Source organism: Chiroxiphia lanceolata, chromosome 7, assembly GCF_009829145.1.
Source record: "Chiroxiphia lanceolata isolate bChiLan1 chromosome 7, bChiLan1.pri, whole genome shotgun sequence".
NCBI classification, from domain to species: Eukaryota; Metazoa; Chordata; class Aves; order Passeriformes; family Pipridae; genus Chiroxiphia; species Chiroxiphia lanceolata.
The window spans coordinates 2,273,109-2,299,510 of record NC_045643.1 but is presented as its reverse complement, the minus strand read 5'-3'; the positions used below and the strand labels follow the sequence as shown (position 1 = coordinate 2,299,510).

Genomic DNA, 26,402 nt, shown 5'->3' with positions numbered 1-26,402 from the left:
TGAGACAGAAGTACAGTCACATTAACCCTATTGCAAACCTGCCATTCGGCTGAAAATGTGGCCTATTAGTAATTAATCTTAGAACTGGAGGTAATAATAGCACTCTCCACTTCACTGATAGCACTGCTCCTCCTGCATTTATAGCTCCTACAAGGACCCTTGACAGGGGAGAGAACCAGGGGAATGTGTCAGCTACTCCAAAAGGAGACAGGAGCTCCTGACTTTGCAACCTGCAACTCACCAGACCCTTTTCCTTCCTTTCTTTTCCTGCAGCTGAACACACACTTGGAGAGACAAAAGGTCCATTATTTTTTTTCCCCCCTCTCCTCTCGAAGCGCACATGTGAGACTCATTAATGTTAATTGGATTTATGAATGCCAGCCGAAAAGAAACTGTAAAGATTTCCCATTTGCAGGGAAACAATCAAAGGAACAATTTCTTGTTCGTCTCGCTGATGAAGAGACGAGGAAATAATGGATGAGTCACTTTACATTATGATTCAAAATTCTTAAAATAGGAGAGATGAAAACACTGATTTCTGTACGGGTCATATTCATGTAAGGGACTCTTTCTAAGAATCCAATTTGAACCTTCAAGTGTAGTCCTGCTTCTAATTACCCAACTCCAAGAATAAATCATGGTCTCTGAATTGTAATTATACAGATTTGTTGCTATAATTCAATTTGTCAGGTGTAAAATACAAGTGTAATTTCCTCTACCTCCCCCTCGTAGCCTTCAAAAAGACACTGAACTTGAGCCATTTGATAATTTATTCCATATTGTGGCTTTCACATTTACTATGCATAAAACTTCTGACAGATTTTTTTTTTTTTTTTAGAAGGTGATTATATACAGCTCTAGTTACTCTGCTAACTGATCTGAAAATAAACCCACACTCATCTCTTGGCTACGACACAGTCAGCATTAGCCACCACCTACCTGGCCCTGCAGTGACCAGAGCACTCCAAGGCAAGCTCAGAATTTCTCCTACTTGTAATGGGGATGAGGAAAAACATACACAATCTTTGCATGCACAGATTTGCTCTACAGGAACTTCTTCAAGGTTAGTCTTCTGCTCAGTCCCAGTCAACTAACTGGAAACTCTTTGTATCAACTAGTCCCCTCTTACAGAGAAGAGAGATTCAGCTTTGGAACTGCCTTCCCCCAAAATCATACTTCCTCTACATAAATCACGAGCTACAAGAAATTAGTACAATGCCACACCAATTCATTAAACAATATGTCTGAATATACAGAATGTACATTAAAAATATAATATATAAAAATATTTATGTGATAACAAAAAAATACATATAGAAATATGTCTATAATATGAGCATATATTAAAACAACAACAACAAAAAAATCAACCCATCAGCATACCATACCTGTTGTATGAAAAGATGCAAAATACCTGACCAGTTTTCTGGAAATACTCAAACTATGAAAGTACATACTGCACACACCACAGTGTGAGAGCTCTGTAGGCTGAAGAAGATAAGCTTGATGGTTTTTTTCCTTATTTCCCCCCTCTTTGGAACAACCTGCATCTCCAGAAATGCAGGAGTGCAGCTTTAGAAAATGCTTGGCTTGAGTTTTCCTTGCCTCTGCATAAAGCTGTTCTAATGACAACAAATCAATTCCTCCATCAGTTGTGCTCCTGAATACCTTTTAAAAGCCTTTCCAAAATTAAGATTATAGACTCCAGCAATTTTTAATACGAAAAAGTGTAATCAATAAAATACTGCTGATAATGCATATGATTTGTGGAGAGTGAGAGCTAAATATGAATGAGTTTTGGACAAGTTCCGAGTCTATCATCTTTCCTAATTACAAGTTGGGTCACTGACTGTGAATCGCATGACTCAGCTCGGGAATCCCTACAAAGAAACCCTAAGTCCATTTAATAGTTGCATTTGATTTATTTGTTGCTCAGAGCTGGAACAAGCCCTGTGTTTCAGACCTCTGACAGCCGAGGGGCTCCCCAGAGGAGGTTTGTGCCGACCCCGCTCCTACCAGCCCGCCAGCCGTCATCTGGGGTGAGGGAGCCACGAGCACCCAGGGGGCCCAAAAGGCTGGGAGAGCAGGGCAGTGCAGTGACACGCCTCGCTCCCCGAGGAACCTCATCACACACAGTAAATTAAAAGCTACTCTCCTGCAGATCAAACACGGAATTGTAACCTTGACTAAGCACGGAAGGGACATGTAGTCCCACGCTTTGCTTAAAAGCAGAGTAAATTAAGGCCGTTCAGTCAAGATTTGGACACCTCCAAGAGTAGAGGTGCCATGGTCTCTCTGACCACCTCTTTCCAGTGCTTGACCACCCTCAATTTTTTTTTCTTTTTCCTTGTATCTGATCAGGATTTCCCATCTCTTAACTTGAGCTTGTTTCCTCCTATTACACATCTCCAAGACAAGCCTGACTGACCAAAAATTCTCCAAGTCCGTCTGGTTTCCCCGTGCGAGAACCTGAGCAAACGAGGCAGACAAGGGCCACTGCCACCATGAATATGCTGACAATGAAAGGCAAACCTTTGCCACGGCCTTTCTCCTGTTCCATCTTAATATCAGCCAGTGTAATAATCTGTTATCATTTGGTAACTCCACCTTTTCTCCCTACGAAGTATCCTGGGTATTTTTGCTTCCTTCACATACCCAGCTGCGGTTTCCTTTCAGAAACCGGAGCGCTGCAAAACTCCACTTTTCCTTCTTTACTTCTCGGTGTTTTATAAAGCAGGTCCTCTCTGGGCACACTTGATCACCGTGGGCAGTTGCCAGCAGAGCACTACAGGTACCAGGTTTCACCAGACTTTTCTAATTACATTGCTTGACACTTCCATACCCACGAGCACTCAAAGGTGTTTCATAAAGAAACCCTCAAGCATTTCTGACATCCTGTTGGTAGCAAAGCTTTTCTTTCTGCTCAACAGGCTGTCACTCTTAAAACCCCACAAACCTTTGGAAGTGGTCCTTTAACACTGCTTTAATCTCTTTCTAATCCTTAATTCTACCCAATATTCCATGCAAATTCGCTTATTTGCCAAACAAACAGGTGTCAGATGACTTATCAGCTCATTTGCACAGCAGAAGGACAAGCAAATATTATCTGGAGTTTTCTCCCTCATGAAATATTTTCCTTAAAACTTATCAGAAAAAAAAACAATGTTACTTTTAGAAATATCAATGCAAAGAAGCAAAAAACCCCCATCTATTCAGCTGTATGTTCCACTGCTACCCCCAGAGTACTCCGAAGCATTAACTATATTTTAAGAACGTTTCATAAATAAGCAGCATAAAAGTTATTTTGCTTAAAAAAAGGCTACTAACAACCTTGCTTTATTTGTATGAACAGTTGCTTACTGCTCATGTAAGAGAGCATAATGTTCTTTATGCAATTACATGAAGTTTCCAGAGTCTCACTTTTAAGCAAACTTAAAACTTTCTTTGACAATTAAGAATATTTTGTAAAAACAGAATGCTTAAAAAAAATAAAATAAAAAAAAAGAACAAAAAACCCACCCTGGAGACTATAGTCACAGTATACAGTCACACTATATATACATATATATAGTCACACTATGTCAAGTATATAAGAAGCCTATTTATATAATTTCTTTACTTTGCCTTTTTTTTTTAAATTCAGAAATCAAACCAAATGTATGTTCAACATCTAGATAAACATTTTCCTGTGTTATTCAAAATAGGGAGGAGATTTTGATTTAACAGAATAGGTGTCTCCTATGAGCTTTCTGTTTTCTCAGTATCAATGATTAGGGGTATGGAAACAAGTTAACCAAACATGTATAAAAAACACGACATACTTATGTATGTCATCCTTCCAAGGAAGGAGGACCAAACATCCTATATGATTAAACATCTTTAAGCAACCTTCCCTAAATAACTATCCATTTCAATAATGACTAGCTTAAAAAAAAAATAAAAAAAAAAGCTTTTTGTTTTATGGATTTAGGCTCAAGGTGTCACGTGGGCTGCTTGGCCAGACCCCTGTGTGTATCCCAACCCGACACAGACCCAAGTGTGTCCCCAGCTTTTAACTCCAGACATTTTATCAACATCCATTTGATGAAGGAGAAGCTGATACACTATTCTGGAATGGCTATTGTGCTTTCCTATCAAAAACACTTCCAGCAGAAATTAAATACTTGGAAATCACACCTATTTAAACAATTACATTCTGCCACGTAAATCAAGCTGTAAGAGTATTTACTGAAAAAAGCAATTCACAAACTTTATGGACACTGACACAGAAAATACTTCCCTCTTTTTATTTCTTTGCTTTTCTTCCTCAGTTACAGTCTTACAGGTCTCAGATCATAGAATCAGAACAGTTTGGGCTGCAAGTGACCTAAAAGCTCATTTAGTTCCAACCCCTGTGCCATGGGCAGGGACAACCACACTGATTTTTAGTTGCTGTGGAAGTATGTTACCAGTTAGATGGAAAGAAAGTAGCTTTCCTAGTCCAGAAATTCATTTCCATAAGGCAAAGAGGCAAATTCTAATGGATGGTTTGCAGCACCAAGAAGACAATCTGACCAAGACTTGGCCAATGTAAGCAATATATCTACACACAGGCTGAGAGAAACCTTGCAACCTGAATATTTGACTTCAGTTGGGTCCCAGAGGAGGTAGCCTGATCACTTGTTACTTGGGGAAAGAAGCCTCTCTAAAAATATCATTTTCACACACACAGAAAAAAAAATCATTTTAAAGAAATGCAAATCAGTGTGGTCAGAAAAAAAGCCTGACGAGTCCTACATCATTCGTACAAAGCAAGAATATAGATGAGCTTCTAAAAACAAACCAAAAAAAACTCAGTTTCTCAACCCAAATCTCAACCTTTTCCAAGATATTTCAAGAGTTTTATGACAAACCCCTGTTCCTTATCATATGCAGTGGGGGGAGCAATGCCAGGTGGGAGATCAGGAGATCTCCCTCCAGGCCTTGTGTGGATTTGTTCTTACAGCAGCGGAGGAAGAGTTTGCATTCTCTTTCTCACACCACTGTTTGTATAGCTACCACCATTTCAAATTCCATATTGAAAATATTTGGAAATTTAATCTCTGAGTCAATTTAAAACAAATAAATAATTAAATAAAAAGGATTCCACAGGAATTCATGTCCGCAACACAACTCAGATGCTTCAGAACAAACATCCTCTGCCAAGGGAAAAATGAAACCTTCTGCCCAACCTGTACCTCTGCCATGGTCAGTCCTCAGAGAAAGGGAATTGTAAATGTATTTTAACAAAATCAATTAATTACACTATGAGTTAAAAATTCCTGTTTCCCGATGCCTTCAGGCAGTTTCTTATCTCTGTTGAACAAACAAGGTTAAACATGACAAATATTGTGCCTCCTTGTGAGTAAATGTTGTTTTGTTTAGTTTGGGGTTTTTTTAAACAACACAGTAAGTCACAGCTCATCATAAAACAGTCTCTCAAGAACACTGGAGAAAAAAAAACATTTGTTCTCGGTCCAAAAATGCGTGGAAAAATAAAAGGGTCTGACTAGTATTTGTTTATGAGGGACTGGCCAGACAGCTGAATTAGGAAGGCTCATTCCCTCTGCTATGTTTACATTTGAATCACAAGTGAGCAAACAAAAAAAAAAATCAACTCACTTTCTACCACCAACAGGCAGCATTAAAAGAAACTGTCCTATAAATAATCATTAATTGTATTAAGATATTCAATAATAGAAAATCCTCTGGGAGATTGATTTTGTGGGATTATTTTAGCTCATCCCTACATTTCAAGACGCATCTATTCAATGGTTTTGGGTTTTGCAGAGATTAATTGTTCCTGTTGGTGTGGCTAAGTGCCATTCCAAAAAAGGAAATATTGCAATTGTCACCAGCTAGGGGCATCCAAGATCTTGCAGCTACTTAGTTAAGTCCTACATGAAAACCCAACGTGCTGATCTAAAAGGCCACTCACTACTCAGTGTCCTCTAGATCCACTACTCAGAGTTAACTCGTTTTTCCAACATCCCTGCTGATAGGAAGCTCAGAGAACCCGTATGTTCCCAGAGCCTACAGGGAAGGCAAGACCTTTAGGACTGCAACTTGCACCTTGAAAAGGTGTAATAAGTTTAAGGACTTCAAAAATATCCGTGGTTTTGAAAACACGGAAGCCAACTTGCTGTTTTCCAGTCAGCAACCACAGTAAAACAACATATCGGCAACGCTGTTTTCCGAGTGTGAGCAACGTGTTAAAATTAATGTTGTGTATCTCTGAGCTACGAGATTGCTCCAGATATTTGCATCAGGAAATATATTCAAGGCGAAGGCTCTCCTCAGACTTACTCTTGAAGGCCTTGATCTGAAAAAAACTAAACAAGTGTACTAATTTAACCATGGTAATAGTCTAATTACATCCAACAGAATACCGACGTGTTTGAAGCTTACCATGCATTTAATAAGCTTTTACAGTACAAAAGTCTGCCTCAGTAATGGCTCTGAAGCAGAAGCTGCCCCAGTTTAAACCTACTGCGTGTTGGACTCCGGCTCCTGCTATTTTTTGGAGCAGAGGATGGACTCACACGGAGTCTGATGGACGCAAGAGCGCTGCCTCTCACTGCACGAGCCTTGGCACCTCTCAGAATTGCTCCAGAAACGCACTTAAACCATGATAGCTTCCTGTCCACTCAGCTCACCCAAACAACCCCTCTGCTCCTGCTTTGAACCAGGACTGATACCAAAAAAATAAACCAAGTGGCTGCAGTTCGTACAAATGAACTCGAGAAGTGGAGCACAGTTATGATTTTATTGTTCCTCACGCTTTACCAGCCTATTTCGTTTTCTTCTGAATGGTTGGCTTTCAATCATGGGCGAAGCGACGTTTATTAATTATTAAAATTAAATTAGGTAGACTTTATTTTGTCGGTTTAATATTTTAATGAGTGAGGGCTGTTCAGCTTCTCTCGCAGAAAAGATCTGAACATTTTCAAGTTCCAAGCTCAGGTCAAAAAAGACATTAGTATATCCATGGGGAACAAAAACAGTGAATTAAAAAACAGGGGATTTTTTTTCACCCTTAACAATACAACTCCAGTCTAACAACTGTACCCTACAAACTCTGAAACACTAAAGTATGTTCCAATAGTTCTATTAAACTCTGCATGTATAAGATATAATTTTTAAATTGCCCAGCTACTGGCAATATATGATAAGGCAAACAGAATTGCAGGACCTGCTTTTATGAGTATTTAAAATAAACTTATGGTAGATATTGTTTATTTTATATATGCACTAGATGGCTTGCAAACAGTGGATGTTTACCCTGATTGTGCAGAATTGCAACTGCAGTCTTCACCAGGAAAGCTGTTTTAAAGGTAGTTCAGTGCTTTCTTCCTGCAGTAGGGTATTGACATTTGTAATTGGAATTCTCATAAAATACATTTTTTTATGTCCACCCCAACGTGTTTACTTTAGTTGATGTGGAAAGACAAAAACATTCTACAAAATTTAAAAGAGCTAAAGACAACAGACAGCCTGAACAACAGATGGCACATTCAGAAGACACTTGTATGTCAGTATTTGAACTCCGTGGAGTTTTCATAAAAGTAGAAGCATGCCCTAGAACTTCTAAAAGAAGTTTTATATATATATATATGTATATATACATATATATATACATATATATATACACACACACACACACATATATATATATATATTCTACCCCTGAAGTCCCCTGTGTACATATTTTTAACCAAAGTATAAACCTACAAATAGATGTAGGTGTGTGCTAGACGCAATAATAGATTCCAGTGTTTGGCACATTTGGTCCTTTAACCAACCACTTACCAGGGAATTTTTATCTTACCTACTTTTGATCTGTATCAACAAGACACTTCAAACTAGAATTACAGTAGCAATTTACAACACACAGAGGTCTAAACCTCCTTGGCCAAGTAATAGCACGTTACTCGTTCGGATCACCAACAGAGAAAACATATTTGTCCAATTAAAAGAAGTGAAGGAGCCCTACACCAGCTACTCAGACCAAACAAAGAGTCACTTCTCTTGCTGACCAACCAAAGATTGTACTTATTAACTAGGATAATGCCTTAAAATGGTTTGGTTTGTAACCTGAAAGACGTTTTAAGGATTTAGAAAAATCGCCTGCGGTTGTGACTCCAAACAGCTGATTTCTCTCTCCAGAGAGCTATTTTTTCCACACAAGTTTCAATACTTTTTTGAGATTATAAACTGCAAGACAGCAGCCACAGCAAGGAAGATGAATTACGAAGAAAGACTACTGTAATTTGGCCTCAATAACGTAAGACCTAAAAAAAAAAAAAAATAACACAGTAAGTGCATTAAAAGTTCAGGAGATTCATGGGCAAAACAAAGTGCTTGTAGCAAACAAACTTCTATGAAATGCTACTGCTAAAAACAACAGCCTTGGGGAAAGCTTCAAAGTCACCAAGTATGAACCCTGACAAGAACTGGCCAACCCATCAGGCCAACATCAATGGATTAAAACACTAAGGTATACATAAAAATGCAGGAAGAGCCTTAGAAATTTGGAACATCATTGCACAGTACTGACCCACAGGGTAAGTTTTGACTTTCTTGTTCAAAAAACACCTGCCACCCAAAGACCAGACAGTAGCTGCTTCACTTGGGTGGTACACCAACAAAATGCCCCTTCCAAAGAGATGCCACACAGAGCCTTCCAACAGCAGATTAACTATTGCAATGAGACTGTGCACATTTGAGGGATATTTCAGACAGTACAGACTGCAGTGGGAGAGGACAAAGTCTTATCCAACAGCCCAAACACCACCAATTTCTTTTAACCATACATTTCTGGAGTAACTTTGAGTTTTCGAGGCTGTTCTTCCACAAGTGCTAAGCCCGTTTCCTGTCAATTCATTGCTCACATTTATCTTCCTGATAAGGAGCAGCAGATTACAACTGGGTAAGGGGGCCCTACCAGAACCCCATGGGGGAGCACAGACACTGGGTACTGTGCAAAGCTGGGCTATCAGATACCCAGAACTATAGGTAAATACACATCCTTTTATTTCCCACCACTGTCTCACTAAAGGTTCATTCACAGGCATTTTTTTCGTATTTTATTTAATTAAAAAAGTTTTTACAGTAACCTGTTTCCACAGCTAACCTAAATCCAGCCTTTCCTTTGTTCCCTCTTGTGCTCTTCACTCTGAGCTCAGGTTTTCCCAAAATGTCTTCCCTTGAGGAACAGAACTGTGGCCTTCCCACCCTCACTTCACATCTTTATCCCTCAGCCACTTCTCTCCACTGCCCAAATAAGCCCATCTCAAAGCCCTGCACTCAGTGGGCATTACAGATATTTATGCCTTGGAGAAAGGCCATGCCTAGAAACCAAGCAATAGAAACAGTGTTATTCCCTCTTATCTACCAAAAAGTAACTCTCTGATGTTCTCCACTGAGAAAAACTTTTATAGAAGGACAAAGCTTTGCTCTTGGTGTCCCCTACCAGGTGAGAAAAGGTTTGTAACCCTTTTTTCCTGTTACCTTCTGGGAGTTTTGAAGCAAAACTTCACAAAGCTTTAAATGACTAACTCTGTGTGAAGCAGGACACAGAGAGAGGACAAAAACGTAAGGATCACCTGCAGGGACAATCAGTCAGGGAAAATGTTTTTCAGTGACCTCTCCTGAAGAGCAGGGCAGAAAAAGATGAGTTTCAAGTGAATGGTAGGTCACTCCAGAAGGGGACAGTAGCCAAAAGGTCCAAGGAGCTTCCTCCCTTGAAACCTAATCAGCTCCAGGTTTGAAGATACACCATATAAAATCATCTTGAAAGCACAACTTCACCATTTGACTAGAACCAGCACTTTCCTACTTGCTGTGAAATTCTACTGTAGCACGTATCTTCATTTCTAGACAGAGTGTGGTGGCAGAACTCTTGAAAGAGAATCAAAGCTTAACAAATATAAGTTTTTCACGGCAGCAATTCTACCCTGTACAAGGAGAGGCTGTTTTCAGGTTCTCACTTTACAAGGAAGCAGTGATTTTAGAAAGTTTGGAGCACGGATGAAGAGGCAATGAAATGAATACTTTAAAGCAAAATAGGAAAATATGTCTGAGCTAGAGAAGCTCAAAATTTCTGATTTTTAGCTTCACAAATTGCTGTTTCTCCCAGTCTTATCCTAGGATGGAAGACACCAAGAGGATATTAAAAGTCCATGTGCTTACTGAAACTTCTAAAAACATACTCTACTTTGTATTAATAAATATTTTCATCAAGTCTGAAAGTTTATTTGCAGTGAAAGGGACCGATCCTCTGAAACAATAAACATCTGATCTTCCCATGAAAGTGACTGACTTGTACTCCAGTGCCTCAGAACTCTCACTCTGAACCATACAATCACCCTCTATCACAACCCAGCAGTATCTTTAGCTCCTATAAATTAAAAATAGCCCAAATAGAAATACTATTTACTTCGTAGTGAAGGACTTCATTTTGCCGCCCACAGAGCCAACATCTTCCTTTTTAACTCAGCAGAAACTTTGCCAGCTACACTACTCACTGCCCACACATAAATTTTTTGGCCGCTAATGTTTTCACCAGTAAATAAATCAATCAGGAATATGGAGAATGCAAGGTTGCTTTTTTGGCCACAAGAAAATAAAAAAAAAATAATAAAATGCTGCTGGAGCAGAACCCATTATGAACTGCAAGACAATATAGAGTCCAAAAGTTACATCAGAGTATTCTCAGTCCTGCCAAATGCATCTTTACTGAGATTGTTCAGTGAAAAGAAGGTGATGTATCATGCAGTTATTTGAAGTGTACCAAATATTTCTACAGTAGGTCTTGGATTTGCAACTGTAACAGTAAAATATTACACACATATTGCCATCTCATGGATACTACAACACTTGTTTAAAATTCCAAGAACGCAATCCCTAACAAAAAATATGCAGAATCCACAGCAAGTAAAATTGTAAAGATTCACAACCTGAAAGCAGGAATTCACATTCGAAACAGTCCAAAAATCTGCCTCAGATTCTCTCGTAGTAGTTACTATTTTTATGACTTGGCTCAGACTTGCTTTAATCTCTTTATTTAGGGAGAAACTGCAAGCTTGCCAACTCTAGCAAACGTTAAGTACTTTAGTAAATTCCCCATCAATATAGGTCGTGCATTCGAGGGAACAAGGATGTGGTAAGATCTGCTCCGTCTCCTCCAAAGGGGATTTCGGAGTAAGGCAGCGATGGAAGAGAGAGATAAACAACGTGGCTAAGCCCCTTTTTCAGCTCCATCCTCCTCTCCAGACATCTGTCCACACTTTGTTGTGCCGTGATTGAGATGTTACGTGATGCAGCTCACCCAGCCTGCTGTTATCCTACATCCCTTTTATCTGAGCAAGCAGGAGAGCACATGTATTGCCAATGCTATTGCGTCGTCACTCTTCCATTAAAGTTCAGTAACGGCACGAAGTGAGTCCAAGCAAGTCAGCAAAACCATCGGAAACCCAATAGATGTCAAGATATCTAAGTATGGAGGATGAATACAGAAACAGTTCGAGCAGCCTGCGCACACTTTCCGGAGCATCTAGCCGAACCGCCTTAAGCCACCAAGTCCTGTCAAACCCCGGGGTTTGCTTTTAAAAAAAACTTGGCAGCCAACAAACAAAAACCTGTATCGTTTCTGAAGCTGTGCTCGAACAAACGCATCACTCTACCCAAGGGGCTCGGACAAGCAAGTAAACAAGTTTCGGGTCCTTCCTGCACTTCCCCGGGCAGGACCTCCGGCTGTCCCCGCACCGGGAGGACACGGCGGGGAGTCACGGAGGGGGACACGGCACGGAGCCCCCCCCCCGCCAAGGGATGCCCTCCGCCGAGCAGCGGCCGCCTCTCCCCGACCTCCCCCGGGCTGCGGAGCCTCGGCTCTGCAGCTCCCCGCCCAGAAGGGTCCCCGGGCTCTCTCTCCGCAGGCAGCCCCACCCCGGCGGCTCTGCGGGGACACCCCGCACCTGCCCCGGGGAGGCGGCGGGCGGGAGCGCAGCGCAAAGCACCGCGTCCCCGCGGCGGCAAAGCCCGGGCGGGCGGCCCCCGGCTCCCGCTAGCCCGAGCAGCCGCTGCGAGCAGGAGGAGGAGGAGGAGGAGGGAAAGGGGAGGCAAGGGAAGAAGGCCATTACCAGAGTTTTGTTCCCGTTCTTGCTGAGGGGGCCGCGGAAAACTCCCTTGATGTTGCGAAAGTGCCCGTTGCTGAGGTGCGCGGAGCTGATGACAATGTAGTAGCACTCCATGGGGCCGGGGCCGCCTCCTCAGGCCGGGCTCGGCGGGGCCGGGCGGGGAGGGCCGGGGCCAGCGCTGCCGGGGCCGGCGGCGGGGCGGGGGGTGCGGCCCCTCAGGCGCGGCGCGGCCGCGGGAGGAGGAGGAGGAGGAGGAGGATGCGCGGCGGGGCGGCCGCGGCGGAGCCGAGCGAGCTGCCGCCGCCGCTGGCAGGCATAGTGCTATTATAGCGAGCAGCCTTGCCGGTCGGCTGCACTGAGCCAATGGCAGGGAGCCACTGGGCTGGTACCGAGCGCTGTCAGAGGAGGACATCTGTCACACGCCGCCTCCACCGCCACCCACCGCCCCACGCCCCGCTGCCCCCGCCGCGGACGGGCCGGCGGCAGGTAAAGGGGGACGGGCGGGGCGAGAGGGCAGAGCCGGCACCCCAACCCAGCGAGCTGCGAAGGTGGGGTGTGCCCTCCTTTTTCCGGGGGGTGGGGACGACGACGAGTGTGGTTTTCCTCCGGGATTGGGGAGGAGGGGGGGACGTGGAGAGATGCCGGGGGTGCGACGCCCCCAGCCCAGCGGTCCTGCCCCTCGAATCACCCCTCCTCCGAGCAGCCCCCGCGCCCGTTTTTTTTTAAAAATTCCATATTTCTGTAACACCTAACTCACAGGCACTTCCACCTGCCCGGGGCGGAGCAGCCCCCTCGGTCCCCGGGACCGATGGATCGCCGCCTCCGCCCGCCGCTCTCGGCTCCAGCGGCCCGTGACGGCGTAATTGGGTGAAACGGGTCATTTCTCATCCCCGCTCGGGCTAAGCTCCATCCCGCCCTTTGCTGGGCTGCGGCGGCCGCAGCCCATCCCCACCGCATCCCGCCCGACGAAGCTGCAGGATCAGAAGCGGGCTGGCAAAACTTCTGGGTCACGGCATCGGGAAGCGCCGGGGCGGCATCCCCCCCTTCCCGGGCCGTCCTTATCCCTCCTCCTGGGGTGCCGCATCCCCCCCCGGGCCGCCCGCGTCCTCCCCCGCGGTTACTCACGGCTCTCCCGGCCCGGGGCCGCCGGCGGAGGCGGCTCTGCCCGCCCGGCCTCGCAGGGCCTGGGCGGCTGCAGGGAAAAGGAGACCCACCATGGTTTCTTGCAGGCTCTGGCGCTGCCTCTGCGATCCTCACCCTCAGCCTTAACGCCCGTATAATGTACTCGCTCCGTTCCATAAAGCCCCCAGCAAACTGTGGATTAAAAACCATTAGGTACATCAGCATGAGGCAGCTGTAGCGTACCCGTGCTCCTGCACCAGCACAAGTGCTTCGTTTTGCAGCTCACAAATTGGAGCTGGCTGCCAGGAACAGAATTTGTCACAGTATAAGACGTGCTCAAGAAAGAAAGATGCTCAAGTGTGGTTTGTTGTTTCTGGTGTTTGTTTTTCTGGTGGTGTTTTTTTTCCCCCCATAGCGTATCTATGATTTGCAGCTTTATCACGTAAGGCGTGAAACACTCTTACAGCTGCCTCGTCTTCCAACATGCTTTACCCTTTATTCTGGGTTGTAAAAATCAAGATTGATGGGGTGAAATTCCAGTGCCAAAAGAGGGAACACCTTAGAAAAGAAGCCCAGAACCATGATGTAACATCTGAAAATGTCTTTTAGCCAGCATTTACTCCTGGCAACATAAAACCACCATCCTATCATCCTGCCCTCCAAAATAAAGGAACTGCTGCCAGAAAATTTGGGATGGGGGACGCACACAAACATTTCCTGGCAGAAATTACTCTCTCCTGATGAAGGAAAGACCAGTTTTCTGAGAGGTGCCTTCTGATAAGCATTTTCTATCATTACTTCCCTTTGTACACAGTGAATTGTAAATTTTGACAGCTGTCACTCACCCATCAGCATTTCTAGTACTTAGGAAGGAATTACAGAAATGGCAAAAGTGGTAAGTTTTGACAGCAAAGACACAGGTGAGAGATCAGAATTTGCTGCTCTTGTTACAGCCAACAAAGGTGTCATAATGTACACGCACAGTAATACTATTTTTCTGGTTATGAGCGTGTACGGGTACATCTAGAAATAACCAGCAAGTTCATTACCATGTAAAAATGAAGTCAATATTATAAAAAATCTGATAAATTTAACAACATAGGACACTTAAGGCCTGGTTCCCATTTCAGACAGGATCACAGGGATTGTTCTCTCTCAAAAAATGTCAGATTTTAAGGTAGCGTAGACTAACGAAAAGACATGAAATTATTATGCATGAAATATTATTATGCAAGAAATAAAATTAGGCAACGCTTTTCTGTGAATAAATATATTCCAACTTGGACTAGAAAAATTTTTTCCACCTTCTAAATATAACATTACTGATACGTGAGGACCCTTCTGCCTGGAAGTGAGACTCTACACATACACTTTTCGAAGAACTGGAACCTTTTTCTCTGAAATCCTTGCATTGACACACTGCTGACATGTTTTATCACACCTGCTACAGCCATACCTGGGCCCTCTCAGGGTTGTAGATGCAGAGATAGAGAGAGCTGCTGTCTGGCCTTTCAGAGGTGTGCAGGCACTGCTTGCACACTCTTTTTAGTGTCCAAGAACTTGGGAACATGTTATTGTAGCAGCAGAGAAATTATCTACTCCTGTAGCTCAAGTTTTAAAGGCTCGACCTGCTTTGTAACAAACAGGAGTGACTGAAACAGCTTTAAAAGCTGTTAAAGCTTCTGCTAATGAAGATTATTGGCCTCCTCTATTAAGGGAGGAAAAAAATCAACAACTAAAGACCACTTGATTCCTCCAAAGCACTCAATAAACAAATGACTAGCGGTACTAAGTAGCACCTAACATGCAAAATATAAATTTTCTACTCCTACCTCTTTATTATTATTTTTTTGGGCTGATCTTCTCTGATACTTTGCTATCTGAATCCTTCACTGAAGTTCTCCTGCCTCATTCTGTTTTCTCTGTTATGATCACACAGGCTCAAGATACTGCTTCCTTCCCAAACCTTTTATTTGTAATAAATTGCTAATTTCATCAATCCCTAAACCCCATGGATCCTACATACCATTAGTCTTACCTATTTCAGTCTTTGTCCTGTTCCTCTGGGTAAACATCTGGAGTTTCAACTGTGTGTATTACTATTTATTCACATCTCTGCCAAATAATAATAATAACCAGTGCTGCTTATTTACTCCTTCTCATATTCTCCTTGATACTTCTTATTTAGAAGAAACCTCCCAGGAGTTGTTCCTGTATACAACTGCAAATACTAACTCAAGAAACAGGCTATGGATTTGAGATACTTTCTGGAAAACTTCTGAACTAGAAGCCAGTGAACAAATTACACTTATTCACATATATTGTGCTGTTTTTCTGCTTCTGACAATACTCAGTATTCTGCATTCTAGTATTTAATATTAATCATTCAAGAAATAGCCCTGGCGTAACCCAGAAAAAAATATTCTACTGTATAAACAAACCTCTTTTGCTTAACGGTCTTTAAAGTGTGGCACAAAGTATGTGTTACCAAGCAAACCTATCCTGAGAAATCATTCACACTCTACTGAGACATTTCCATCAAGGATAGAAAGGAGTATCTGTGCTGTAAGTCACAAGAAACTCAATTAAGCTCCCACAGCAATTCTTATTGAATTCAACAAAATTCAGTTTATCCTAAGAATATCTCCTTTAAGAAATCTGCTGTCTGAGACACACCTTTTTACCATCTCCTGCCCTTTCAGTCTCCTTGTATCGCCCTTTTTTTTCCCTTTTCTCTTAGCCTTGGATGTTTTTCCCTGTTTCTGATGTCTGTCATCCTTGTGTTAAGCGGAAGGAAAACCAGGAGTGTCCTACGTACCTTTGAAAGGCCATTATGGTGTAATACACATTATACACTGTATTACAACTGCATTCATTCATCAGCTATGGGGGTGGCACAGCCAGAAAAAGGGGAAACTGGGACAGCCTGGTAGCCTAGTTCCTCAGCACATCCCTCACTGCATGTGAAGAGGATCAGAGTGGGTTCCCTGTTTCAACACTTGAGCTGAGTGGAGCGCTGGTATCACAAAGCTGAGGGAAGGCAGTAGTGACAAAGCCCTGCAGCATGCAGTCAAATCGTGGGCTGTAGCCTGCAGCCCTCCACATTTTGTCACAGGAAGAGGACTGTCAAGGCTTAAACCGGTGTTCCTGCTCCATCTCAAAAGTAGCAACAAAGATTTATTAAAACATACAGTATTTTTTTTTTTTCTCAGTTTTGGTCATGCAGCGTTCCAAAGCACATAATTTTAGATCACAGCTCGTTCAGAACAGCTCCAGGAAGAAACTGTCCAGCAAGAATTACCCCCTCCCTCTTTTCACAAGTCCACCTAGCACCTATATTGAGCACCACACTCCTGTGTTAAGAAATGCAAACGCTTTTCTGCCACTTCTCTTTCAGATTACCAAACTACCACTGCCTGATTTAGGATACTATTGGGAAAAACTTCCTGTTGTTATTGAATCAAATACACCGTTCTCTGTATCTAAGTTTCTGCTGCATAATTTCCCCAACAACTCATGCATGCTGCATTTCTTTTTTCTGTCCTAATCCCTTCCTAACAAAAAAACAAAACAACCAAAAATTTCAAATAAATTCACAAATGACACACTGAATATGAGGCGACATCAACAAGTCGCTGATGTACCACAAAGCATTAACTAGCATGAGACTTAAAAAGGCCAGAAAACACCTGATGATCCAGCCAAGGCAAAAAAACCCTCTGCCCCTTTTAAACACTGAAAATGCAATACATTCTGCTATTTTAAACACTGCCTCTATCACAGGAACCTCCATCACATAGAGTGGCTCTACATGGAAAGAAAATGGAGCCAGCAACTGGTAAGTGAATCTCGAGAACCGTCTGTGATGGAATTACAGTTTTCCAATATCCATTCAAACCCAACATCCAAGTCAAAACCAAACAGAATAAGTGAAATTATGAAAAATCATAAGAAAAAAAATTGGGTCTTATGATCTCATCAAAGACAATGACTCCATCTCTAGTGGAAGGTGTCCCTGCCTGGAGGGGGGGGGTGTATCTGTAAATGGTCTTTTTTAGGTGGTCTTTAAGGTCCCTTCCAACCCAAACCATTCCAAGATTTTTCACAACTGACTGCTGTAGAAAATCCTCCTCAGCTTCACTTCTCTAACAACGTAGCAAAACAGTACAAGGAACAATCTTTCAGTGACAACACCAAAAAAACTCAGTAAAAAAAAAAATAAAAATACACCCCTTCATAAATCAAAAAGCAGAAAGACCACAGAATGGGTGTGCTTGCACAGAGCCACCAGCCAAAGCTCCCTAAAATCCAGGAGACAAATTACACAGCTAGCACTGCATTAAAGCCAACACTTTAACTCCATAAACAATATCCAGAGAGATTTCAAGCAGCAATTCTGTGTCTGGTACTTTTCTGGAAAGGGAGCTGACTACATAATGAGCACCAACTTTCCATTTCTACCCGTTAAATTTTTCTACTTAACTTTATCCCATCAAAACTTGCTTTGTTAACGAATATAATTCTCAAAGATACTTAAGAAATGAAAGGCTTTTAATAAGGTAAATGAGGCATTAAGAGAAAACCTGATAAATAAAAGCAAATGACGGAATAAATAGGAAAACAGCACGTTGTGAGATCCACGATAGCAGATGAGTTGTGGCCCTTTATGAGAAATAGATTATTTTCCTTTTCCACAGAACTTTTTTGAGAGTTAAAAGATCTGGAGTCTAAAGAATTGATTAAAAGTCTTCCACAGTCAATAAGAAACTTCACCTTCGGTGAGCTTGGGCTCATTTACTGAAGCAGAAGTCCTGAAGTCATACCAGGACTTGGCGTTAGCTCCAAGCTTTTCCACTGAGTGGTGGTAATGAGATGGAGAAGTTCAGGAGAACTGGTAGCAGAACTCAGACCACCACCAGTATTCACTCATTCATATTTTGATTAATTCCATCTCTCCCTCTGTACACACAGGTATTTCTGTGTTTTGGGGGAACACTTATACCCACCCTACGTGTACGTGTGCCACACCAGACATCCAGTGTCACACTAGTGAAAGAAGGAATAGAATAGTTTCTGAAAATCTTTCAAGGGATGAAAAAAAAAAAAAAAACATTTTAAACTTTTTTTTTTAAGGGATGAACTCTAATCTTAAACACAGTTTGCTGCTTTAGTGTTCAGTTCAACAGCATAATTTCCTCCATATAAGAGCTGAAGAGAGTTGGGGTGAGGTGGATGACAGGTCAGAAAGTAGTGCTATTTACTTCTGACTGAGTAAACATAAATTAGAGACCCACTGGAGGAAAAAAAGCCTCCAGTGATTACTATTTTAATATATTTCATTGAGTTCAATATACGACATGCTATGATGTCCTCCTTTTTCATGTGATCTCTAATAGTCACAGAAAAGAATGGGAATTAAATTAAAAATGATGTGTTTACTTTACCAACGTTACACATTTCAGTGAGACCCATTTTTCAGAATGGGAATATTTGGCATCATCTGAAAATCAAACCCCCTTTACAATATTTATGGCTACAACCTCCCGGTTTAAGACACCATAAATCACATCAGACATTAACTGGTTCACATTCACAGGGCACTTGTTCTAACAGTACCAAAACACGGCAGAATATTAAGCACACGCTGGGGAAGGATATTTCCAATATTGTGGAATACAAGGCTTTGCCATGTACAGTTCAGATGGCATCACTTGCACCACAGCTTATATAGGAACAGGTAATAATTATACACGTGGGTAATTACAGAGTTAGTTCAGACTTTCAGCAGCAGTGACACTGGTGATGGCAGTGACTGGTGACCAGTGACAGGACCTGAGGAAATGGCATGGACCTGTGCCAGGGGAGGTTCAGGCTGGCTATTTGGAAAAGGTTCTTCCCCCATAGGGTGGTCAGGCACTGGAACAGGCTCCCCAGGGCAGTGGTCACAGTGCCAAGCCTGGCAGAGTTCAAGAGGCATTTGGACAACACTCTCATGCACAGGGTGGGGTTCTTGGGGCTGTTGTATGCAGGGACCAGGAGCTGGACTTGGATGATCCCAGTGTGTCCCTTCCAGCTCAGGGTACTCTGTGACAACTTAGGCAGTCCCAGATTTACCTCATGGCTCCGGGGCGTTAGAGGATGCACCACACAACAATATCTACAACATCACAAGACTTGTTTGGGACAGTGAAACAAGATGCAGAGGCTGTCAGAGCCTCATGTTTACATTGCTTTACTGTTCTGCACCCAAGCTTTGCCTCCTGATTTTATCTCAGTAGACTTCTGTGGTTAATTTACCTTTTCTACAGTACACCTTAAAATGGCTATAGAACTCCTTGCAGGAATACATATGAGCTACACAATAATAACTTTAAAACCACACAATTTTTATGACTTATGATTTAAATACTGGTAGATTCATGTAGTACAGTAATAGTCTTAAGGTATTTATTATGATCCTCCTGAATGATGCTTGACACTATCACTGTCTGAAAGGCCCTGTCTATTCATTAGAACAATTTTTTTTTTTTCCTGAATAACTAATGACTTATCAACGTGTCTGCTGTAGCAAAAGAATACAATTACAAATAGGCACATTAAAATACTATCAAAAGAATTTAATCCAACTTTCAAAATATTAATAACTTGTGTGCTTAATTAAAGATAACCATACCAAAATAGCCTTGAGTACATTATAGATTAGCAGGCTGAAAACAAATCATTAGAAGGAATAAAATCAGTATTGCTCTAAAAATAGGGAGGATTTCCAAAGCCCAGCATATCTGTTTTGGCACTTTGACAATTAAAAAATGTCTACATAATTCATTTAATTAAGTAAAAACTTACTCATTAGCTCAAGCTATGTAAATCATGCTGAGTTTTACCAAACGTACATTTCCTTGAGTATCTGTAAAACCTGTGTAATCAGAAGACAAGGCAAAATACTATTAATAGCAATATCAAGACAACTGCCATGGGTAAGCTACACTTTGGCAGCAACATGAGCAGTTGTTTCTTCATCCAGTTTTTGAGTTGCCTTGGAGTTATATTGCTCTTGTATTACTTAACTCTGAATTAAAAATCCTTGTCTCCAAGATGGGAGGATGAAGTACCATTACTATCAATCACTACACGTTAATTTAACTAAAATTCTGACCTACTTTATTTATTATTCGAGTGGAAAAAGGTACTTCCAAGATTTTTCTGCTCTACAGCTATGTTCACATGGTCCTGTAGATCAACAATTCTTTGTGATGATTACATCATGACAAAGGGTCATCAAAAATAAACCTCTAGTTTTAAAAGACCATCTTCCACTTTTTTCTTTGCATGACCATGACACAACGTATGCACACATATATATTTATACATAGTTAGTTAGCAGCTTAATGTTTTACTTTCATTATTGCTATGTACACTCCAATGTCACTTGACATACTTCTGTAAATGCATTTTCTCCATGCAAATCTGAATTTAATACAGGATACCCATTATGTAGACCTACACTAAAAATAATGCATATTTGCTTTTACAGAATTTCAATACTGACACCTCCTAAATACATTAAATTACCCTTGAACTAACCTTAACACTGGCATTCCCACTAGAACCAATGATCCTAATGCATTTGAAATGCATGAAGTCAAGAGGAAAAGAAAGTATAAAATGTTTTAAAAGTCAAACCAAAACTCAGCTATTCCTTGGGAACCAACGTGCTGCAGTCTTTACAGGAAAATGTATTTACTGTAAAACAAAAATATCAAAATCAAACAAAACATGCAGAAAGAAAAAAAAATCTGTTCTCAATTTCTCACCACTCTGGAAGAAATCAGTTTATGTTTAAACTTGCTGATCTTGAGTTAGTTTGAAAACAAGAAAGCGAAAACAACAAAACCTCCAATTAAACAAATAACCAACCCACCCCTTAAAACTACTCGTTTTGAAGCAGATCTCGGAATTTTTACCTCATATTTGTTAAGCCTGAACCTGGTAGACTCAGCCACTGCCAGGATGGTCCCTCGGTCCCTCATGATGCCCAAACTTGCCACTTTTAAATGTCTTCACTGCTCCACTTCTGTCACCTGGAAATCCCCATCAGTTACGTGACCTAACACCAAAATAAAATGATCTTCAATCTTTCCTTCTCCTTTTTACAAATACTCCTGCATTACTGCAAGACAATGAAGTCCCTGTAGCTTCTGCTGGTGAAGCTTTATTGTCGTTACTTTAATGCCCAAACATAAATTGTTTCCTTGAGGTTCCTAGTTATTTTTGGACATCTTCTCTAAATTCCCTCTGCTCACTCTCCAGAGCAAATAATTCTCTTATAAAGGTATATTTATATCCAAATGACCAGAAGTGTAATCTATTTGCAGGGTAGATTATATTTCAAGATCAACCCTTAAAGAGAACAATTTAAGTCTCTTTACCAAATATTCATCTCCATTATGTCCTCCACATTATTTTCAGAAAGCAAACCATGGATTAGGTTTGTAATAACACCGTAAAGGTTGAAAAGCAGGAGCTGTAACAAAATTGTCTCACTGAGGGACTTGGAGAATAAAAATAACATCAGGGAACGCTGATGCAAAATGAGATGGAATATAAAGATGCAGGGCACATGTCTACCCCTACACCACTGCTCCTTGATATTCTCCTTCATCTTCCTCACTCTATACTTGTGGAGGTTCTCTGGTGGAGCCTGACACTGGCACTCCAGGTTGCCCCTACACTCTCCCTTCGTGGTTGGGAGGCCTGTCCTATCTTCCTTGGCAGTACCACAGAGCCCTCACATCCACAACTGGCTTTTCTCGTTGCTTCATTTTCAGTACAGTCAATTCTTTGACTCTGTAACTGATGCTTCATTTTGCAAAACATGTTTTCTTATCATTTCTCGTCTGCAGTTTATTCACCCTTCACATGAGGAACTAATGAGAAAGCCGAGAGAAAACCAAACACTATTTGTATTAATTTATTAGCAGGAAGCCAATTTTTGCTCAATATTGCAACCATGTATTTGGGATTTAACAGAACATTCCTCAAACTGAAGGTCAGCAGCGAAGTAAGTGGATTTTGGACAAAGCATTTTCTGCCCTCGTGAAAACAGCAGCAGGAAACAAACTCCAGTGGTCAAAAATTGGATCATAAAGATGAAAACCCATATGTGTTTCTGGTCTTTAAATTGCCACTCTACAGAGTGATAAGAGACATCATATAGAACCTTATCAGGATTTAATTTCCTAACAGAAATGAGAAAGGAATGTGCAAACCCCCTCTTACATGATCTAACATTAGATTGCTGTACACGATAAAAATTTCTTAACAGGCATATACCTAAGGAAGATAACATTCCATCTCTTCTTCCTGGAGATGCTTTCTAAATACAAATCCTTTTAAAAATAGCATAGTTCTGGCTTGCTGTGCACGACTGTCTTCTTGAGGAAATGTTTTCTAGCAAAAACCTGCTCACAGTTACTGTATCTTCTCAGTGCTTCTGTAATAATACCTCGTAAAATGCTCTTAGTGCATGAGGTTTATGAATGAAGCCTGTCAAACTGTACGTAGTACAAAAACATGATTGTTAAATTTCTTTGAAGTTTAATTCATAACTGTAGTCTAACTGGATCATAAAGGATCTGTAGTACAAGCCACCACCGCTATGTGAGAAATCTGGTTTGTATTTGTATTTTGTACGTGTGTCTTTGCCGTGTCATTCTGCACCCCCTTAGTGACTCTTATATCCTAAATTATACTTACTAAATCCCCCACATACCATTCTATTTCCAGGCTCTACCAACTACAACGTTATTTCCAGATAAACTTGGGTTTCCAAAGGGTTCACTGCGAGCAAAGTTGTCCTTTTGATCAAGAAAATGAGTAAATTTTGACACAAATTTTATACTGCTCATATTATGCTGTATTTACTGTAGGGACACTACAAAGAGCATTTACAAATGACACAGGCATGTTCAGCACCCATGTACGGCCTCTGGGAATAGCAGAGACAAGCAGAGCTCTGAATTTGTGAGGTACTTGCTCTGCTGAGCTATGGGCAGCATTTTAAGATGAGTGGCTGTAGGAAATAAGGGCTCCCACCCTCAGTTTCATCTTTTTTTCCTGCTCTGCAGATTTTGCAGTTTCACCTCCTAGTGTTTCTGACCTAATCTAATTCCAGGAATCTAAAATACTCCTTACGACAGCCAGAACAGGATTATTTACTACTGTGGCTGTATTATAACATAACATGGGCTGGTCTCATTTTACAGCACTGCCAGTACCATTAGAAGGAATAGTTTTCTATGGTCATCTTGTATTTTTGTTAAGCAAACTAAAAATGGCTAATTATTAACAAAACACAGTAACACGTGTACTGAACACACTAAGGCTGTGCCTATCTTATCTTGTTTTAATAATTTCTGAGTCCTGTCCCTCATGCTTAAAAATAAAGCTCACAAAAAGCACTTATAGTATATATTCATGACATTGCTTCCTGAAAACATCTCAAAGAAGGGTTTGCCATTTTTTTCCTTCCCCTCTCCGCATCTCTTGGGATGATGAAGCAGACAGGATTTCCCACCCTTATCTCCAATATGTCTTCTGCATCAGCCCGTTCTGTGACTCTGCAAAAGCATAATATACATCTTGGTTCTGTGCCAAGATTGCCTGGGAAGCCAGGCTTCCAACCAGCTCTTCATACCACAACCAAAATCATCTGCCCTTACGGAAATACCCAGCTGACTATACCGTTAAATACATTTCTGGCGTGAAAAAGCTTCAGACAAGAAAACTTCAGCAAACCCTGACCTTTCCTTGGACATGCTTCAAGACATACTGCAATGTTATGTTCCAATAATAGAAACTCCACAGATGAATAAGCAAATATTTAAATTTTACGGATATCACCCCAAGGGAAATTTTTAGTTAAACATAAATGGCACAATTACCTAATGGGCATAGCAAAATGTTAGGAAAGTGAAGTGTTTGGATAAAACAGCAACCATTAATTTTTCATTTCATTTTTTTCTCAAATATAACATGCTTCTGGAGATCATACTTAGTGAACATACTCGTGGTTCCAGGCCCACACAGTATTTTAATTCCATAAGGTGCGTGGGAGGCTTTTTTAAATCCGCATAATTTTGTGTTATTTTCTTTTTACATGTTATTATCATCAGATGGAGGGGAAATTAAACATTCTGAATGTGTTAAAAGCCTTGGTCTTCTTGACTCCTATTACCAACTGCTAACTATTGCTAAACTCATCCATTTTTGGAACATGAACAACCTTGATAACATCAGATGAAGACAAAATAAAAATAGATCTTTGGCAAATCCTGTGAATTGAATTCCGGTATCTCGGAACACCATGTAAAGCTCTTGATTGCCTTTGCAAATGTAGCTCACTACATTAATATTGAAGCTACCTCATTTCCTAACTTTCCTAAGAGCAGCCAGAACTATAGTCATGCTGGAAAAGAGAGGAACTAAATAAAATCCAGGCTATGAATAAAGCTGTGATTTGTTTTTTCCTGGAAAAGGTTTTGCGAAAACCTTTCCAGAAAAGGTTTTGTGAAAATTATTCCTAACCAACTTTACGTCTAATCTTCCTTTCTTTTGGGGTACAGTATATATATCTTGTTTCCTCCTTTTCCTTTGTCTGAGCAGACAGTAAAAGCAACCTTCTTCATCACCTTAATTATTTGGCTTTTAAGATGACCAGAACTGAAATACAGTCCTTATTTTGACATACAGAGCACTTGGATTTTATCAGTACTTAGACATGTGCTAATGAAGATGCTTAACGAGCAGCAAGCCCAGTTTTTGCTTGTCTGTGTCGTGTTGACATGACAAGACCATGCATCTGATGCCTCAGGAAGAGGTCCCTGGAGCTCAGCCCTACACAGCAGGGGAAATTCTGGGCTGTAGAATAGGACAGCACTGTCTTGACCCTGCATTTCTCTGCAGGACATGTTGACACATACAAGGTGGTGTCCCCACTCTTTACAACCCCTCTAGCAGCACTCAGAGCAAACATGCTCTGCACAGACCTCCAGTAGGATGATGTGACTCCCATCATCTTCACATGACAAAGCACAAGGCCAAAAAAACCCCACAGCTATAGTTGGCTGAGCTCAAGCACCCTCCACTCCAAATACTCCAGCTCCTGTCCTCAACACCTGCATCTCTCTGTCTGCACTGATAAAGCCTCTGCCAGACCACAGGCTCAAAAGGATCCTCTGATGAGGCAAGAACACAGGCACCCTATGGCATCACATCAAGGTGTGATGTCACAGCACTGATGTCATGAAAAAGCAGATTATTATATATGCAAGATATATCATGACCCCTTTTCCCCCTTTCACAGCTGAAGAGTTGCCTGAGGTCAGGAAAACCAACTGGGAAGCCTGCAGGAGATGCTTGTGTTTCCAGCCCTTGAGAGAAGCAAGATCCCTGAGAGAAGTCACTCTGGGACAGTGGCACAAGTTCCAGCGAGTGAACACCACAAGCATCTCCATCCTACAACCAAGGAAGTCTGTCCTGCTCCTCAAGGTCCAGCTGAAAAGCTGTATGCAGGTACCTGGGCTGCCCTCAGGTCCCAACAGGCTCTTGTGTGGCTGCCACAGCCTGACAGCAGGTACACCATATCTCAGTCCACCGAAGCTGCCTTCTTACATATAAAGATGTGAAAAACAGGGATCATCAGGACCATCAGTAACAACATGAGGGAGAAGCAGATGCACATTTACATGCAGAGGAGAGTAAATTATGCTGATGTAGGTACAATAAAAACAAAGCTGGTATGCAAAATCCTAGCAGGTCTAGGCAATCACATAGTGGTGTCCACTAAGAGACCATCGCTGAGGTGTGATGCTTCACAGGGTGAAGCTGCAGCCACAATCCACAATTTAGGGTGGAAGCACATAAAGCAAAATTCTGCTTTCTGACCCTGTGGAAAACGAGGCAGGGATGCAAAGATGCATTTGCTGTTCTTTCCTCCCTCCTTTTTGATGATATATTCTCTCTCCACAGGTTATGGATGTACTGAAGCCATTCTGCTGACGAAGGGACCTGTGCAACTGCTGCCTGCAAGCATGGTCAGGGCAGGACAGAGCCAAAGGGGTTAGG

General features: G+C 41.6%; 1 protein-coding gene across 1 annotated transcript in view; it reads right to left on the bottom strand.

Annotated features, from left to right (window-relative positions):
• Nucleotides 1-12,301, bottom strand: part of ZNF804A (zinc finger protein 804A) — a 148,209-nt gene extending 135,908 nt beyond the window's left edge. Inside the window, exon 1 of the mRNA XM_032693845.1 lies at nt 12,159-12,301. Within this exon, the coding sequence (XP_032549736.1) occupies nt 12,159-12,269 (111 nt within the window). The 5' untranslated portion in view covers nt 12,270-12,301. The remainder of the gene's footprint in view (nt 1-12,158) is intronic.
• Between the last annotated feature and the right edge of the window lie 14,101 nt (nt 12,302-26,402).